Raw genomic sequence first — 19,816 nt, 5'->3', positions numbered from 1 at the left:
GCTGAGGTGGTGCTTGCTGAGGAAGTGGGCTGCAATGCTGAGGTCCCTTTGTTGAGGTACTAAGCCGCTATGAATAAAGAGATCTCTCTGCCCACCCCAGTAGCTCTACTGCAGCCTTCTCCCAACTGGGTGCCCTCCAGATGTGTTGGGCTGTAACTCCTAGCATGCCCCAGCCAGGTCGGGAAAGACTGCTCTATCGTTTCCTTGTGAAGGGATTGAGATCTCTTACCCCATCCCCTTGGCTTTTCAGGTGAGCTGTTGTCCATTCTGACCAAAACATGCTAATTAGGCATTGGTTGGGGAAAATGAAGTAGTGTCAGGTGTACTGTGTGAAGCTTCAGCTGATTTATAGTGTGAAGGGGCTCCTGATCGGACCAGGTCCCTTGAATGACCTGTTCCTGAGAAGCTGGCGTCCATGTTAACTATGACTTTTTGCAGACCATGCATGGGCATGCCCTTGAGCAGACTGATGCAATTCTCTCACCACAGAAGGGAAAACATGACCAGAGGGGTAAGAGATACTACTGCTGTTTTTGTGCTATTTCATTTTGGTAAGGCAATAGCAGCCATTGTAGTAGCCGGGAATGCAGATGGACCCAGGGAAGGACCTCCAGGTGAGAGAGATCATCAGACCTAGAGTGTGAGCTAATGTCATTAAATCTGCTGACCTTCGCTTGCTGAAGACTTCGGCCTTCTTCAGTTGTTTTTGAATTATTTCTGGTGAGAAAGGTTTGAGGCTCTTAATCGTATCTATGGCTACTTCCACTTCTACTGTTCTTTCAGAGAGGTGGAGATGACTCTTGAGCATCAGGAGAAAATGATGTTCCTCTAGACAAGACAAAATTCTTTGGAGGTCTTGACTAAGGACAATCTGAGAAGCAGACTGTCCAGGTGCACACACAGGTGTATACCCTGAAGGCAGAGGTGGGCCACTACTGAGACCATCGATTTGGAAAAGACCCTGAGGGCTGAGGCCAGTCCAAAGGGTAGGGCTCAGTACTATTAGTGAACCTGCTGTTAGGAGAACCTGAGATCTCCTGTAAGGAGGAGCAATGTACACATATAAATAGGCCAATGTAAGATTTCTCAGTGCTAGAAACTCTCCAAGGTATAAGGCATCCTTGATGGTACTGAAGGCTTCCATCTGAAATGTGTGGTATGTGATGAAGTGGTTCATGTACTTCAGACTCAGGATAGTCCTTCTTGGGAACTACAAAGAGTATGGAGTAAATGCCAGAGAACCTCACCTCTGAGGAGACTGGCTTTATTAACCCTATCTTGATGAGATATTGCATGGCCTGGGTAACAGTTTTACTCTTGGCCAAGGTCTTGGAGGTAGGGAATGGCAGGAACCTGTCCCTGCAGGAATTTGGAATCCAAGTCTTAGTTCTGTAGAATAGCCTCAGTCCAGAGAAGGAACACCTGGGCAAATACTGAAGATGCTGTCAATACTCCGACAGCCAATGCCGCTGCCTCATGGGCTTTTTCAAGCATTAGAGTGTCTTATCCCCTGCGGCATGCCCCTCTTTGCCTCTGACAGAAGGGCCACCATGGAGGCTTCTACCAGGGTTACCTTTAGGTCTTCCATGGCCTGCTGGGATAAGTCAGCCTTCCCCAACCTGGTGCCCTCCAGTTACTTTGGACTTAAACTTTAATCAGCCCTAGCCAGCACAGCCAGTGGTTACGAATGCTGGGAGCTGTGGTCCAATAAATCTGGAGGGCACCAGGTTGGGAAAGGCTGGAGTAGATATAAATCTGAGAGTATAAAGGCTAAATAGAGCAAGAAGAGAGGAGGAAAGCTCTGGGGATAGAGCTACAGGACAACTAGCTTCAGGCAAAATTGTTGGGTATAATCCCTGCCTTTCCTGGGTGGTGGTGGTGGGAGTTAGCCCATTCATGGATACCTCATCCCATTCACCTGAGAAAGGCAGTTCCTCTGCCTCAGATTCTCCCTCTCCCACCATATAGGATTACTCTAGTAAGGATCCTACATGAAAGAGGTCTAAAGATAATGTATGCCTGATCCTGGAGACAGATGGACTATGGCAGTTTTTTGTTCTACTATCCGTATATTCAAATGCCAGACATTTACTTTCCACACATAATTTGTTTTAGATTTTTGATATATGCAGTGTTATTTTTCTTCCAGTCATGACTGAAACATGATCTTCTCTCTAGCCCACCCGCAGGTGGAATACCACATACCTCCACTGAATACCTAATAGGGAGATTCTGATTTAAAGGCCCAAGCTTAGCTGAAATTAAGCATTGATATAGGCTCTTTTTCTTTCCCCATGTGTAAAAGTGGCATAATCTGGCCTTGTTAATTAGACTGGTCTAGTCTGTATTCTAGTGTAAAACAGCAACATAACTTAGAAGACATGGTATCTGGGGGTGGGGATGCAACTTACATATTGGTATCTTCAACGTGTTTTAAGGGAAATTGCTGTACAAAAACAGAATGTGTTGATTTGTGCTGGCAGGGGCAAGAAGGCAAACTGAGGCAAGTAGTGTCATAGGCTCAAGGCCAGATTAAAATACTAGAGTCATAGTTTATGAGGTCAAATAGCAAAGTGTATATTTTAGTAACATAGGTGGATGAAAATGTAAGTGTGCAAGTAAATGGGCCTGGTTTGTCAGCATAGAATATAGTTGTCTCATATATATATAATCTCTATATCTCACACAAAACATGTAAAGCAATTAATAAAGGAATTGAGGTAGCTTGCTAAAAAAGATAGATTCCTTATCTCAGTGCAAGACCCTGAGCTGCTGCAGTCTGACCAAATGCTGAGCGGAAGGGAAAGATACCGTTGTGTTTGTGGTATACATTGTCTACTAGATCCTCAAAATATGTGACAATAGCAGCAGTGTAAAGGCCTATTCAAGCCACCAATAACTGAATACAGCAAACACAACAGGAGAGGAAGCGCTCCAGCCCCCCCCCCCACTCATAGAGGACAGCTGTCTGAAAAGGAGTTTCTTTTTTCCGCCGAGGTTCTTCACACAAGCTAGAATGCTGGAAAACCCACATTTTGGCTTGTATAGAGAGCTTCCATGAATACAGGCAGTCATCCTCTATGAGAAGAGAGTGACGATCGAGAGCTGGAGTGCTCCCTCTCCTAGTAGATTTGCTCTTTCAGGCACAAAATGCCTGATTAGGGCTGATATAAGCATGATTTCTGTCTCCCCCCCCCCCGATTTAGAAAACAGTTAAGATTGAGCAAAGTGAAAACTGGAGTAAAACGAAAAAGATGCATTGAAATCTCCATTGAAATATAGGCTTTGCCTATATTTGCATTGAAATATAGGCTCCTCTCAGTGAGTAGTACTTAGGGCCTCTCTCATCCAAAGGTTTTGTATTCTGCTTTAGACCTGGAAGACAGCAAAACATTACTGACTCCTGGAATTGTTTAGACTCAGAACAGCTAAAATAAGAATATGCCAGCTGTCCCTTGCAACAGTATCACCAGGACCAGTCAAGCGTCTCCTTGTCTAAACCTTGGTCTCAAATTTGCAGTAGCGTAAACCTGCGGTGGCTTAGTGGTTAAGACGCTGAACTGCAGACTGGAAGGTCAGCAGGACAGCAGTTCGAGACCTGAGTGCTGCGTGACGGAGTGAGCTCCCGTCTTCAGTCCCAGCTTCTGCCAACCTAGCAGTTCGAAAGCAAGAAATTGCAAGTAGATAAATAGTACCACTTCAGCAGGAAAGCGTTCCGTGCACCTCGGTGTTCAGTCATGCCGGCCACATGACCACGGAAGCGTCTTTGGACAACGCTGGCTCTTCGGCTTAGAAATGGAGATGAGCACCACACCCTAGAGTCGGACACGACTGGTTGGGGACACCTTTACCTTTTTAAACCCTATTGAGTGCAAATAGCATGCACTGAGAATTTCTGATGGGCACATGTCTTGTGTGCACTGTTGGAAAACCCCCTTAAGGATTTGCACCTTTAAGGATAAAATTCACGCTCATTAAAATCAACAATATGCATATCATATTTGGGATGGCAACAGAGTTAATTATAAGGGCATAATCTCAGAATTGCATTAACCTCAGAATGTGTTTTAATGTTCATCTGCCAAGCCCAACTCTTGTTTCCATTTTTTTTCTAGGATAGCAAAGACCTTAGATCAAAGAATTAGGACTAAGAACGCAAAACTGAGCTGAATCTAGAACAATGATCTCACTAAGCCCTTTGTGTGTTCTATAACTTACTCTATTGAATGCTCTAGGATGTATATAGCAAAGGCAACAGAATTGTCAGAAGGATCCATCTTTTGCATTTCATAAAAGTCAAAGTCTGAATGAAACACACCATCATTTGAGGTGACCCCTTAAATCAGGGATCGGGTACCTGCGGCCCTCTAGATGTTGTTGGACTCTGACCCCCATCAGCTCCAGCAAGCACAGTCAGTGGTCAGGGATGCTGGAAGTTGTGATCCAACAACAACTGTTGGGCTACAGGCTCCTCATCTCTGCCTTAACTGGAGAGAGAATGGTTAGTGGTGCAAATCAGTTTAACAGCTTGTGCTTGTATTTTAAGAAGTCAAATATTAAAAGTTTCAAAACAGAACCAACACATTTTTACCACCACATCATATCAGCTAGGCTGTATGCCTTGAGTGCATATGCTGCTTACAAGGTTGAAGTGGATGCCTGTCTGGTGGCAAAAGCTTGAGGTTTTTTCGAGGGGGAGCAAAAACCAGTGGTACGAGGCAGTAACTGAGGCACTGAAACAAGACAGAGCCATGTGCAGCGTAGATTCACTGAAATCAATGGGACTTCAGTGACTCTGTTCTAAGCATGATTCAGTCTGGATCCAATGCAAGAGGTTGGATCCAGGATCTGCCTTCTGCAAGAGGAAGGCAGCGCTCAGAGAAGGTCCCTCTGCCCTATTTTTGTGGATCCCCACAGTTCACTCCTTCAGCACTGTCTCCTGACTCTGAGGTTTTTGTGGGTCTGCCATGGGACGGAGGGCGAGGGGAAGTCCACTTTCAACACCATGGTTGATCCAGCATAAATCTGGATCCATCCCTATGTATTTGTGTGTGTGTGTTCTTTTTATATTACTTTATCATTGTTATGATTTTTCTGTGTTAAACTTGGAATATATAGATGATGACTTGTTCCCTTCAGTTCCAATGACTTTTACCCCCTGCAACTGCTGTTGTGCTTGAAGATGTCATGGCCTAAGTGCACTTGAAATTTTGAAGGATGTATTAACAGGAATTTGGTGTTTCAGCTGATGAACAAACCAGCTTGCCAACTAGGGTTTTAAAATGGTAAGAGTTTTGGAGACTCAAGAAGATTTTGACATTCAAATACCAAGATCTCTCTGAATTGTATTTTAAGAAGTCAAATATTAAAAGTTTCAAAACAGAACCAACACATTTTTACCACCACATCATATCAGCTAGGCTGTATTTCTGAATTTATTAGAAACAGCGGTCAGTACATCCTTCTAAAACATTACATTTAAATGTGCTTTATTGCAATCTTTTATTGCATTTTATTCTAAAGCAAAGTAGGCCAGAATGCGTAGTGTCTGGGATTCCAAAGCTCAACCATCTATTTTAAAAAATAGAAACATACAGTAAGATCATAGCACATTTGGTGACAAGTACAATGTTGCATTACTCATCTAGAAACTACAATATGACTAACATACAACTGTTTTCCTCATGAAGCAGTTTCTTTTTAAAAGTTAAACTACATGAATTTGACTACACCATAAAATGACAGAACAGGTTTTACATACCAACAAGACTACCAAAGTTACATGCTGGAATTCATATTAAAAAGAACAAAATCCAAAATGACCCCCATTGCTTCATGAGAAGCAAATCTTTGACAAATAGCATCCCTTAAAAGGAAAACCAAAATGGATTTCAAGAATGCAATGTTCATGTGCAGGATGTACAAAGGAGTGCATAGTCCTGGCATACCTCAATACAAGATAAAGTTACCGAGTCATTCTTACATAGGTACAAACTCTACTGCTCTCCTTTGCACATTAGGTCTTGATGGGGTTTTCACTTACTTAAAAATGTGCAACTGTCACTGCTTTTCAAAGAAAATGGGGCTTATATAAAATGTAACAACTTTGCTTTGAATAAACCCTAATGCTGTATCTGGATCAAATTAGTAAAATGGTAAGAAAAATTAGAATTCAAAAAGCACATCAAGAGTATTAGTGATGAACCCCACTTCTTTTGGAGGGGGGAACACAACAAAATATGATCCCAGCTTTCAGACTGTGGGGTGGGTAAAGCAAGCGTAAATGGTGAAATTGGACTTTCAGAAGGGCAGTGCCACTTATGGCCAATGCATATAGACATGTGCATGAGAATTTATTTTCCATATATCTATATACATACAGTACACATACATAGAGGAGGGGGTTGCAGACCAGTACAATCCCATGGTGCTGTAAACTGGCAAAACTTAAAGTTATTAACAGATCAAGTCAAATTTCTTTGTAGTCAGTCACCCAGAGACAAAATAACTGCACTTCAAAGACAGCACACATATTTACTTACACAGCTGGCTTGGAATACATGAGGGTGCAATACCACTTACAGTAACAGACCTATGATGAAAGGGAGGGGAGCATGTTGACCCCTGAAAATGTCTTAAAATAGTAGTTTTTTGTAGACACTGCAAATTCCTGCTCCCTGCCTTTTAAAAATAGTGCCCCGAGGTGCTGATTGGAGTTAGTGCAATGCTCCTATGGATATAGGCAACTTATCAAGCAGTGTGAAATATTACAGTGGACTTTAAATGAGCCATTTATACATGCAATACTCAGTGACCTGGTTTGTACATCATGCTAAGTTACAATGGATTGTCGCCATAGTTGACATGGGCAGCTTAGCGTGACATCTGAACCTGGTGCATCTTTTTTGTTGTGGGCTGTTTTTCGCAAACAAGCCAGCCTGAGAACGCATGGCTTGTAGAAGGGTTTAGTTGGGTTGTTTAGAGTGGCTTGTCATGCTGTCTGAACCTGGCAGAGTTGCTTCAGCATAGGTTGTTTAAAACTGCAAGAGCAGCAAAAAACACTGCCTGCCGCTCGTGATCTCACTAACGATATCCCTTCCCTATTACATCTTGAAATTACTCGGTTTACTCCTTCACTTTGTCACCTCCCTAGATAGCTACACCTCCCCCTCCACTTTTGGGGAGATTTGCACAAATTTAACTTTAAAAACCTTTCGGGGAGATTTGTGCAAATGTGCTAAAGTACTGTAACTACTTTAGCAAAATAGCTTCTGTGCTTTAGCAGGTTTGCACAAATCTCCCCCAAAGTTTTTTTTAATTAAAAATATGAATTTGCACAAATCTCACCAATGGTGGAAAAAACACATTAAATATGTACAAATCTCCTTGAAGGTAAAAAAAAAATCAACAAAATCCTCTACTCTGCAAATGACCTTGAATGTGCTCACTAGCAGAGTAGTGGAGTAGGGTGCTGTGGTAATGTGAAAGGACCCATGGGATATGTGCCAGGAGCAGTAAGGCGGAAACAAGCCACAGCAAGCAGAGTACCTGATCATCTGGCAGGAGGAATGTAGGTTAGCAAGCGAATAACCAACCCACCATAGTTTCTTTTCAGGGTGGCTTATCATGACGTGTGAATTCTCTGTGTACTGGTGATTCTCTAACCTGTCGAACAGAGAATGCATCTGTGCCATTCACTACATAGAGCGCTTCAAGTTCTAAGCCAGCAGGACTATCTGCAATAGTTGTAGGACAGGAACAAGGCATGTTGCCTAAGGATCACAACTAGTAGAAAAATCATTAAAAACTATGGAGCTAGCCAAAAATGCCAGTGCTTGAATTTTTTTTTTAATCTCTTAGAAACATCACAGCCTGAGTATTGATCCTCATATACCCTTTTGAACAAATTGATGTGAGGATTTTCCAAAACATCCTTCCCTTGTTGCAGAGGTTTTCTGCCTGCAGAACATCAGATTTGCAAAACTTCAGCTATTTCTTGTTTGTCAGTGTTCAGTCAAAACATATTCCTGTCAAGCAAAGTTTTAGCTCAGGGACAAGATATTGGGAGATCCATGATAGGGTCTCCTGTGTATGTTTTTTTTGTTCAAAGCAACTATGCAGACCCAATCCCACCAGAGGAGCAGTACTGGTGGGGGCGTGTTTGACCCTCCCCTCTGTTATCTTCCCAATCACCCCCATAGGTGACATTCTGACCCCCACCAGCTATATGTCTGCAAATAGGAGCTTCAGAGCAGTAATTTAGATCCAGAAGATGGCAGAGGAGAAAACAAGTTAAAACACCCACTTACCCCATCTGATTACAATACCCTAGTGGCTTTCAATTTAAAACACATACACAGGATATCTGATCATGGAGGTTTTAACCATATCATAGATAGTTGCCCTGCAGTGCTGCTTCTCAAACAAATGTTTCACTTTTTTTTAGCTGCACTGAAAATCCCTGTCTTGAATGACTTGGGCCTAAAAAAGGCATAAACTTATAAGCAAATGTCCACTTATGTTGAAGAGAGACATTTTATAAATGTTAAGGTAGTGTTGCATGAAGCACAGTGAGCAATCAGCCTTACCAGGAGGATTGCATCCATGGTGTAGTGGATCTTCACACTACTGCTAAACATTCATGGCAGTAGCTTGTGACTACATGGAGAGAAACTACTTGGCAGGGCTATACACAAAAAATACCTGTGTGTGGTGGCAACTGATCCATTCAGTAGTAGCATAATGTGAAAGGGCCATATAGCGCCAGCTGTAGATTTTTTGGGGCCCCTCGGATAAAACCCCATAGAAACGGAAGGTGGGGGTGGGCTCTCTCACACCCCTTCCATGGCATGAGCCATTCATTGACTGCTGCTGCTTGCAAAGAGTTGCCTGTTCATTCCTCCCCTCACTGGCAGCAGGTAATGAGGGCAGTGAGAAGAATATGGGGGAGCAGTGCCCTGTGGAAGAAGGAAAAGCCAGGGTTGGCTGAGATGTCTACAGTGGGCAGGAGTTACAGCCACTAAAAAGAGGATGGAAACCACTGTCACAATTACAGCTGGATCCTGTGACAGACATTGCCTGGGTGTGCTTTCTCACACTGCTGGGTTGGTGAAGCAGGGTTGCCATGGTGACAGGGAATAGCTTTCCTGACTTATGAGGAGTCATAAGACTATGATAGAGGGAGTATCCGACATCCCTGAGACACTTAAGCAGGTAGGAAAGAGTCTAGAGAGTAAGAAAAGAGTGAATGAGGGGGTAGGTAACAATGACAAGGATGAGCAGCAGCGGCAGCAGAGAACTCTGGTTAACATCAGTCCCTTACCTGGGTGTGGACCCCAGCAGATGCCTGATCCAAGTCCAGCTCTGGGACCACATGTTACTACCCCATTTATTTTTAAATGTAATTTTACCTCCCAACATATTCCACTGTAATGCCTGAAAACACTTCTTCTCTGGAGTAAGATCTTAATTTTAGGGGCAGGGGAGCGACTCTTGTTCAAGATACAAAAACAGAGTCTGTCTGAAAGTACAGTTAAAAGTTGCTGCACCACCAGCATATGGAGAAGTTTCAAGAAACCAAAACCAGAATTCTAACTGCTTCCAACTGCAAATATCTTAAAAGGACAAAACAAACACTGGTTGTAAATTTTTACTTCAGGAATATATAGAAACTCCCAAACTATAAAGCAGATATGTATGAATTCACATTAAAAAAAAAGGTTAAAAAAAAAGAAAGAAAATTCAAAATAAAAACCATGAAAGAAAACCTTGCACATACACTAAAATGCTTTCTCAGATCTGCACTTATAAATTGTCATCTCACAAAAAGTTCTGTGTTTGTCTGCACACACACACACACACACACACAATATGCACTACCACTTTTGATGTTTATTCCCTGTTAGTGTGAATTTAAAGAAAAAAAACAAGCACACACATTCAAACAGAAAAAAATATTGTTCAAGTACCAAAAGGGGGCTTTTCTAGATTTAGAAATGTGATAGCAAAACAGGAAAATTGCTACATGAGCAGACACAGCATTAAGTCACTGTACATGTTGTCAAGGCTTTCTATAGCAAGAGACAGCATAAAATTACAGGCCCAAACCACTCAAGCCCTTAATATAGCATTAAGTGTGTCTACATTTGCTCCTACAGACTATTGTCCACCTGTTCTGAGACAGGTTAAAGAATTGCTCCTATCCCTATTCCTGAGCTTGTGCAGGATGGCATTTGGATGTCTTGTACAAGTAGTTTGGCATGATTCTCATACATGTTTACTTTTATCCAAACATCTACACAGTTATAAATGTAAAGTACTGGGCCTGGAGGGATCTTGCATGCTAATTTCTTTGCAAATATGAGTGCAAGTGGATTTGGTGGATGGAATTACCTACATTTGGGTATCCTGATTATATAAATGTATTTATTTGCTGAGGCTTTACTGCTTTTCATTTTAGGTCATGATCCAAAGGGCTGCATGATCAGCTCTATGCGCAAGGTGTTTTTTTTAATGTTTTCTTCCCACTAGCAGCACCCTCACACTGCTTGACAAGTCACTTTTGAAGCTCAGGGGAGTTGCATAAGTGGTTTCTGATGCAGTGCAAGGAACTGCTGTGGTGGGCGGGCAGGGGAAGGAACAAGGAGTTCTAGCATGCGCATGCAAACCCTTGTGCATGCCTAAAATGGATTTCTGGTTAATGTACTAGAAAGGAATCCATTGATGCTGGGTTTATTTGTATTCTGCTAAACAGGAGACTCAAGGAACTACTTTGTATAATACGGCAGCAGAGAGAAAAAACATCTGAACCCTCCATATTGACTCTTTCTGAAATTTCTTATTAAATGCACGTATTTTGTTCTTATGACTAAGAAACTAGTCAGCATAAGTACTGGCAGTTCAATTACTTTTCATTCTTGGCTGATCCATTGTGCAGCACAACTACTGTAGAAACTGCAGAAAGACATAAAAATTTCCACTTGTGACAAAACAAAATACTGAATCATCACCAATCCTTGCAAATACACTTCAGATAAACTGTACATATTAGAAAATACTTTCTCCCCACCTTCTTTACCATTTAACACTGTGAAAAACAAAAAAGAATTCTACACAAGTGGGTCACCAAGATCAATACAATTCACTGCTATCAAATAAAAAAAAGCATGTTCTGCTAAAGCAAGTCTAGCTCATTAGCTTTAAAAAACACAGGACTTCTCTGAACTTTGACCCTACACATTCATCCATTAAACTTCTGCCATTTTGTTATTTTCTCTTATGTGTGCATTTTAGCCTCAGACAGCTGGTGATGCTAGTAGGGCTATTCCTAACCGTCAAAGGTGATTTGAGCCACGAGTGTTAAGAATGCTGCCACTTGAGGTCAGCTATGTCTCACTGGTGTGAAAAATTATTATAGGCCAGAACATTAAATCAAGAACAGCTGATTGAAGCTGATAGAGGATGGCAGACGAACACGCTTGCTACATATTTCAACTGCTTTTAAAAGGATTTTTCTCTTGCTAAATCCATCCAAAAGTCTAACGCCAGAGGTGTGCAAAGGCATACGAACACTAGGTGGTCAACACCAGCAGTTGTTATTTATTTTCCCAAACCAAGAGAGGCAACCGAAAAGGAAAGCCATATATAAGTTTAATTTGTACACTGTCCTTATCAAAATGTGCTGATAAAGGGAAGTGCATCAAGGTAGCTTTGGAGGTGAAGTGTACATGAAGTTAACTGGGAGATTCCAAATATAAAGTTTAAAGGAAGCATAAGGTTCTTACTTTATTGATGCTCTGAAAACAAAAATAGAAGTCAGTTACGTATACAGGCAAACAAGATGAAATTTATCCAAAGCAGTGTTCTTATATTGCCAATTAGTTCATTTAATAGTTTGGCTATACTTTAAATAGGAAGATTTATCACTAGTGGCCCTGGAAACGTTCCGCTGATTTTGAGAAGGGGCTTTTGTAGGCTAGGCAAGATTTTGTGATTGGGGAACATTAAGCAATGTGCATGTACCAGATTAGGATGTGCAAGTGAGTCAAGTCCCCAGAGGATCTCCCTGCTGTCTTTGAAAACTGGCAAAATCCAGACCCATGTTTAATTAAAGAAGATATTGCTGGTGACTGAAGGGGAAGCAGGAGGCTTAGGGAGAGAGGGGCACATTAGGTAATTCACTATCTTCTCACAAATTTAAAGACTAGCGTAGTTATTTTGACAACCACTGTTCCATTTTTAGAAGATGCTGCTGCAGGCTGGTAAGCCAGCACTCAGCTTAAGTGGTGGTAGATTAGTGCAAAAGAAGTGCTTTTGGGACATGTCATGCAATCTAGTTTGGCCCCTCCAGCTGCTGATTAGTGCTCAAGATTTATCATTTTCCTGTTCAGCAATTTTATATTCTGCATAATACTTCTATGCTCCCATATAGTGCATTCTGCTTCGTGTAAACATTAGTCTAACAGTCTGGGGGTTCAAGGTGGCACTGAAGGTGGGGTGGAGCCAGAAAAGATCCATGTCCCAACTCCCTGGCATGCACTTCAAATACTGCACCAGAAAAAGGAAAGACTTCATGCTGAATCTGCGTATTTTTCCTTGTTGCGTTAGCAAGTGTTCTAGCTCAAGTATAATCTTTAGGAATTACAATAAGGAATCAACAAGGGCATATATGTAGTGACAAAAAAGAAGTCAAAATAGCATTTTAGGAGCACAAATTCTCACAGTCTAGTGGATCCAGTTCTCACTATTTGCTATAATTTCATTATTTGATGTCACATATAATCCAGATGAATCTGATGATGGCAGAAGACCAAGCAAAGCTGTTTACATACTTATAGATTCTACCACTTCACATCTTGACTAGCCCCACAGAATTCAGCTACCCAAATATTTGCCTCATGGTAAGTAAACCAACAATGAATTCTAAGGGTAAGTATACAATCTGTGCAATGGAATTAATGATTTAGGGTGCAATCCAAAAGCATTAGAAGTATAGTTTTGTAACCAGTTTCAAGAATATGTAGACTGCACCCATAGTTTTGTTGTTGTTTTTTGGTTTAGCAAGCCGCTGAGAAGCAATCCATTGCACTTTAAAGATTTTTTTCTTAACAAACAAATGTTTTCAAACAGAATATTCATTGTTTAGCATCTTATAAACATGCCAAGTGCCAGCTTCATTCTGGTTTACATTCCAAAGCTTAGTATTGTTTAAAAACAAAATCTGACACATCCTTGGAAGAAACAAAATGTGTTTTTTAAAAAGTAATAATGGGGAAAGTGGTGCAGTTACATCAGGTCAGGTTAGAGTTTTGAAAACTACACACAAAAGTTTTAGCTTTTATATTTTTCTCTTCAAGTTTTGGCAAGTGTGCGAATGCAATGCAATTTCCCCCATAAGTGCTCAATCCAGCAATGAGAAGTTTTGGTGGGTTCAATTTGGTTTCTTTATTTGAAGACCTGGAGTGCGGTTGAAACCAAAACTTTGTTATTGTTGGTAAAATATAAAGCAACATTTCTTTGAGGATATTCTTTTAAATATGAACCTGAAACTCTCCCCATAATTCCTTTGGTCTCCTCTCACCAAATACATGCTACATTAAGAAGAGCCCTCATTTGTAAGTTTGTCTGACTTGCAGCAAAGCTGCTAAAATTAACAGAGAAAAGCTTCTGTACAGAGACTTCCCCCCATTTTCCTGGAGCTTAAGACTGAAAGACGTTACCAATACCTCAGAAAAACAAAATCCAAGTAGAAGTTCCGCTGATGGCGCCTGGCAAAAATGTTTCTCTCCACAGTTTCACTTCTAGGTGTTTTTGTATGCATTTTAGAGAGTTCACTTGTTCCTTACAGGGAGAACAAGAGAGAGAGAGAGAGAAAGAAAGAATCTCCTTATATAAAAACACAGCTGATCTTCAGGTAGCACCAGGGCACCTACCCCAAAGCTGTGATCTTTTTGCTGCTAGGTCTCCAATTCACATTCATCAAATCACTTCTTGTGCAAAACAAGCAGTCTAAGGAGAAAGAATGCCCTCTGGTTTCTAATAAAAACTGTAGAAAAGAAATCCAAGGAAACCAACATTTCACTTATACTTCACCCTCCTAGAATTTATCTACAGAGGGAGGGCATCTGTGCGTAGACGGGATAAGCAAGCCGAACATTGAGAGAGTCGTTGTGTTGGACAAGGGAGGTATGCTGGTAATGAAGGACTAATTCTTTCAGGGTGCTATATAGGTTATACGGCTCCGCAAACCCATAACCTCTTGGAGTGCTGTAAATCACACAGTGTTTAACTTCGCCATCAGCTCTGTAAAGGAAAAACAAAGAATTTAATACGATGTTCAACTAGGAGGATTATGGTCAATGAAATACTGGAGTGTCCTGATGAACAAGATGGAATACTGCAAGCAGTCATATACATGCAGTGATTTCTATGTTTAGAACGGCTTGCTGCCTGATTAATGCTTTTTCACCATGCAGTGGGGACCTTCCTTTTTAGGAAGGTCTTAAATCTGGGCCTTAACTCTTTTAAGTTCAGATGGGAAATTGTTCAAACTCCGCTGGAAATTGCTTTTGTAGATACTTATGTTTACTCTGCTAAAGTTTTGTTTTTATGTTTGCATTTTTAATCTTTTGTTATAATGTTGTTTTCATATTCAATTGTAGTTGCCCACCTTGGATTCTGCTGTGGAAAGGCAGAGTAGAAATGTATGAATTTTTTTTAAAAAAAACCAGAATCAGCTACCAGATTTACACAACAGTCCTCTCAAGCCTCATTTGAGGGGCGGGTGGTGGTGGAATGAATTGTAATTGGGGTTTTTTCCTTCCTACAAGAGAAATGCCAGCAATTGAACTCTTATCGTAAAGGCTGACAGAGGCTTCTACTCAACCTAAATATCGTTCTTCAAACACTCTAGAGCTCGGCTATGTATGATTCATTTATAGTTTAAAAAAACTGTAGTATTTTTCTCATGTTTTGGGCTAAACTTACAATCAACCCAGTTTTAAAAAACATGTTTCACTTAAGTGGCATTGGAGTGTTACTGGGAACATCCTTGTATATTAGGGATTAATCTGACCATAAGATCTAAGAGAATATTTCACTAAAAGCTCACAGCTAGCATTGGGTATAATTCCATCATCCCAGAGCAAAGAAAATGCCCCTGCCCTGAAAGCATTTAATGAATTACAAATTATCACAATCCAGGGTAATGTACCTATTACCTAGTAACTAGCTTTTGTAAAAGCCCATTATATTTTTGTCTTAGGCACAAGTTCTTATTGATTGCACTGACCATTGGTGATATTAACAACAAGAGAGATTATGCCCTGTTATTCCTATGCTCTATTATGGGTAATGACCAACAAGATGCCCTGGGTTAGTTTAGACCACATTCTATATTAGCATCTCTTGACAGACTAATGGCCATGTAGCCTAATAACGAATGACACAGATACTAATTCTTAAGCAAAGATTTATCTCAGCTACTACCAAAGCGATTTTAAACTGGAGATGTTGAGATATCAAGACACCTATAATATTAAAGCTACGGCCAAATTTAGGGTTGTATCCAAGGGCTATAAGATCTCAAAATTTCCACCAAAGTAGTACACTTCTGAGTAAGATTTAGCTATATGATTTAAAAGCAACAACAGACTAAAAGTGTACACTCAAAGTAGCTGTCCACATAGGTAAATAAATACACTTATTTTTGCTGAGTGGTCATGTCCACTGAAGATTTGAAACCATACAACATGTTAAGCGTACTTTTGTCAAGAATGCCAAGAGCGAGGAATCTCAACTTAAGAAAAAGCCCCGGAAGCAGATGGATTATAGGACTGAGGTGGGGAAAGATTCTCTACCCTTGTCCTCTTAATATCAGTTTGACTGTGCCAGGTAAATTAGTAAGTCAATTACTCATTTAAGTTTTTCTTTATCCTTCTTTACGTGACTACCTTGTCTTCATCTCTGCACATTCCATTCTCTACAATACAAACTTTAAGCAAGTAGAAAAAAAAACTAAGGCAAAAGGGTATCCAAGACATGCAGCCCAATCCTGTGCATGCTTATGCTGAAGCAAGTTCCACCAAGTATGGTGTGACTTACTCCTCTGCATATATTGTATTTCAACTTCATTGAAATTCAGGGAATCACTACTTACACCACAGAACAAGCATAACAGCCTTTCTTGCTACTTTCTCGAATTAAAAATGCTCCATCAGGTTTCCCACAAAGCAAATCTTCTGCTTGGATGCGATTGAGATCTCCCACAAACCAAGTCTTTTCATCATAATGTGGCAAATTTTCATCCTCCTCATTTGTAAAGTATATACTAGGAAGAGACAACAAATCTTACTTCCTTAATGCAGGAATCTGCTTTCTGTATTAGAATTACTCTTGAATGAAACAATTCATGCAAAACATGACATAGGCCTAACTCGCATAATTATTTTTAAAAAATCAGTACAACACACTCACTGTTAACTCCTGTTACAAGTATATACAGGACTAAGTGCTGGAGTAGTCAGAAGTAGTTCTGTGGTGTACAAAAAAGCACTTCCATTACCTTAGATGCTTGCATTCTATCCCTGTAATATAACATATACGTAACTAACCACTAATGGTATTATACCTACTCTAGTATTAATTCCTTTAAAGGGAGCCAGCTCACAACTAGTGTCTGATTGTCATGTTGTACACCACATGTGGTAAATTCCAATGACAGGTAGAGATAATGTTTTTTGAATTACTCCTCTGAAAGTATATATAACCAAGGAAGAAAACTACCACTAGCGTTATTTGCTCATGCATATGGACATGGCTTTTAAGACATGGTCATTTGATTAAGAAAAGTGTACACATTCATACGGTGGCCACATACATGTATACTGACGGAGCTATAGGCTCCTGTGGTACAATTTTTAAATGCAGTTTGGTCACTCATATTACAAAATTTTGGCTAATTACACCAATATACTTACTCATCTATGTTTTCATTTTTGATTCCCAGCCAGTCATTTATTCGTTTCTGCCTTACTCCTTTGTGATTAAGCCAACTGCCAATGAGACAGAATATATGCCATTAATATTGTCTAAACATCTCCCAAATACCTGGACCATAATCCTTCCTCCTATAAGCAGTGCCTTTATTAAAGGAATATACCCAAGAGTGTATTAGAAAAAAGCATATCCAGTTGTGTATTCTTTGTATGGTTTCACACTGTTTTGATCCTTTTGGTAACATGAGTTAACCATGGCACAGACAAGATCTCTTCTATGTAAGGTCACATCCCTTCCCTCGTATTTCCCCTACCAAGATGTGGGAATAGCCCACTTGATGCCCCAATTGCACTTAGCGGGCAGGCAGTCATAACACTAATGTAAGAAGGCAGTATATGAGGGCATAGTTTAATACTCTACTCTGACTCGGTTCATTCAACAACATGGACTCTGTATAAGCTGCCTTTCACTTGAAAGTGAAAGGGAATATTTCATTGGAGATAGAACTGTACCATACCAAGCACGCTTTGAGTTGGAGTTATTAATAAGTCATGCAGTTATTACATGATTATTTCATCTGTTAAAATTCTTCCATGTCAAGAGGCTCAGCTTTTGTTTCATTAATATACTAAATGGCCACAGGAGATGAGAAGCCATTAACAACGGTGTGAATGTCTTTTAAAAAATAAATAGTGGGGGGTAGGGGAGCTTTTCCCCTTCATGGATCACTGCCTTGTTGTGGCGAAGGGGCTTGTGTAACTCAGTGAAGCCATAAGCTATGCCGTGCAGGGCCACCCAAGACGGACAGGTCATGGCAGAGAGTTCTGACAAAATGTGGTCCATTGGAGAAGGAAATGGCAACCCACTCCAGTATTCTTGCCAAGAAAACCCCATGGAACGTATCACAAGGCTAAAAGATATGACGCCGGAAGATGAGCCCCTCAGGTCGGAAGGTGTCCAATATGCTACTGGGGAAGAGCAGAGGGTATTTCCAAGTAGCGCCAGAAAGAGTGAAGCGGCTGGGCCAAACCCGAAAGGACACTCAGCTGTGGATGTGTCTGGTGGTGAAAAGAAAATCCGATGCTGTAAAGAACAATATTGTTTAGGAACCTGGAATGTCAGATCAATGAATCAAGGTAAGCTGGAGGTGGTCAAACATGAGATGGCAAGATTGAACATCGACATCTTGGGAATCAGCGAACTCAAATGGACAGGCATGGGCGAATTTAATTCAGGTGACCATCATATCTACTATTGTGGGCAAGAATCCCTGAGAAGAAATGGAGTAGCACTCATAGTCAACAAAAGGGTGGGAAAAGCAGTACTGGGGTACAATCTTAAAAATGACAGAATGATCTCAGTACGAATCCAAGGCAAACCATTCAACATCACAGTAATTCAAGTCTATGCCCCAACCACTGAGGCCGAAGAAGCTGAGGTTGATCAGTTCTATGAAGACCTACAACACCTTCTAGAACTAACACCAAAAAAAGATGTCCTCTTCATCATAGGGGATTGGAATGCTAAAGTAGGAAGTCAAGAAATCACCGGGATAACAGGCAGGCATGGCCTTGGTGTACAAAATGAAGAAGGACAAAAGCTAATAGAGTTTTGCCAAGAGAACACACTGATCATAGCAAACACTCTTTTCCAACAGCACAAGAGGCGACTCTACACATGGACGTCACCAGATGGTCAATATCGAAATCAGATTGATTATGTCCTTTGCAGCCAAAGATGGAGAAGCTCCATACAGTCAGTCAAAACAAGACCTGGAGCTGACTGTGGCTCAGATCATGAGCTTCTTGTTGCAAAATTTCGGCTTAAATTGAAGAACGTCGGGAAAACCACTAAACCGTTCAGGTATGACCTAAATCATATCCCTGATGAATATACAGTGGAGGTGAGGAATAGATTTCAGGGATTAGACCTGATAGACAGAGTGCCTGAGGAACTATGGACGGAGGTCCATAACATTGTTCAGGAGGCAGCAACTCAATCCATCCCAAAGAAAAAGAAATGCAAGAAAGCAAAGTGGCTGTCTGATGAGGCTTTACAAGTAGCTCACGAAAGAAGGGAAGCGAAAAGCAAGGGAGAAAGGGGAAGATGTATCCAACTGAATGCAGAGTTCCAGAGAATAGCAAGGAGAGACAAGAAGGCCTTCTTAAATGAACAATGCAAAGAAATCGAGGAAAACTACAGAATGGGAAAGACTAGAGATCTCTTCAAGAAAATTGGAGATCTCAAGGGAACATTTTGTGCAAAGACGGGCATGATAAAGGACAAAGAAGGCAGGGACCTAACAGAAGCAGATGAGATTAAGAAGAGGTGGAAAGAATACACAGAAGAACTATACAGGAAAGATCTGAATGTCCCTGATAGCCATGATAGTGTGCTCACTGAACTTGAGCCGGACATCCTCGAGAGTGAAGTTAAGTGGGCCTTAGGAAGCATTAGTAACAACAAAACTAGCGGAGATGACAGTATTCCAGCCGAGCTATTTAAAATCCTAAAAGATGATGCTGTTAAAGTGCTGCATTCAATATGCCAACAAATCTGGAACACTCAACAGTGGCCACAAGACTGGAAAAGGTCAGTTTACATTCCAATTCCAAAGAAGGGCAACGCCAAAGAGTGTTCAAACTACCGCACCATTTCGCTCATTTCACATGCCAGCAAGGTGATGCTCAAAATCCTACAAGCTAGGCTTCAGCAGTATGCGAACCGAGAACTACCGGAAGTACAAGCTGGGTTTAGAAGAGGCAGAGGAACTAGAGATCAAATCGCCAACATTCGCTGCATCATGGAGAAAGCAAGAGAA

General features: G+C 40.9%; 1 protein-coding gene across 2 annotated transcripts in view; it reads right to left on the bottom strand.

Moving 5' to 3' along the window:
* Positions 1-8,703: 8,703 nt before the first annotated feature.
* The window catches only part of PIK3R3 (phosphoinositide-3-kinase regulatory subunit 3), a 56,473-nt gene continuing 45,360 nt past the window's right edge, over positions 8,704-19,816 (bottom strand). The window contains exons 8-11 of one of the 2 annotated variants that reach the window (XR_014790565.1): positions 16,977-17,051; positions 16,157-16,327; positions 13,932-14,301; positions 8,704-8,957 (exon numbers count right to left, since the gene is read on the bottom strand). Coding sequence is in view for 1 of the 2 variants with exons in the window: in XM_084852632.1 (XP_084708758.1) it covers positions 14,103-14,301; positions 16,157-16,327; positions 16,977-17,051 (445 nt within the window). In the remaining variant the exon portion in view is untranslated. Of the gene's footprint in view, positions 8,958-9,396; positions 14,302-16,156; positions 16,328-16,976; positions 17,052-19,816 lie in introns of those variants that run through there. The other variant, XM_084852632.1, reaches the window with a different exon arrangement.

This window comes from Heloderma suspectum, chromosome 4 (assembly GCF_057233095.1).
Source record: "Heloderma suspectum isolate Gila_16-S chromosome 4, 16-S_ref, whole genome shotgun sequence".
In the NCBI taxonomy this organism is placed as follows: Eukaryota; Metazoa; Chordata; class Lepidosauria; order Squamata; family Helodermatidae; genus Heloderma; species Heloderma suspectum.
This window is presented reverse-complemented; position numbering and strand designations above follow the sequence as displayed.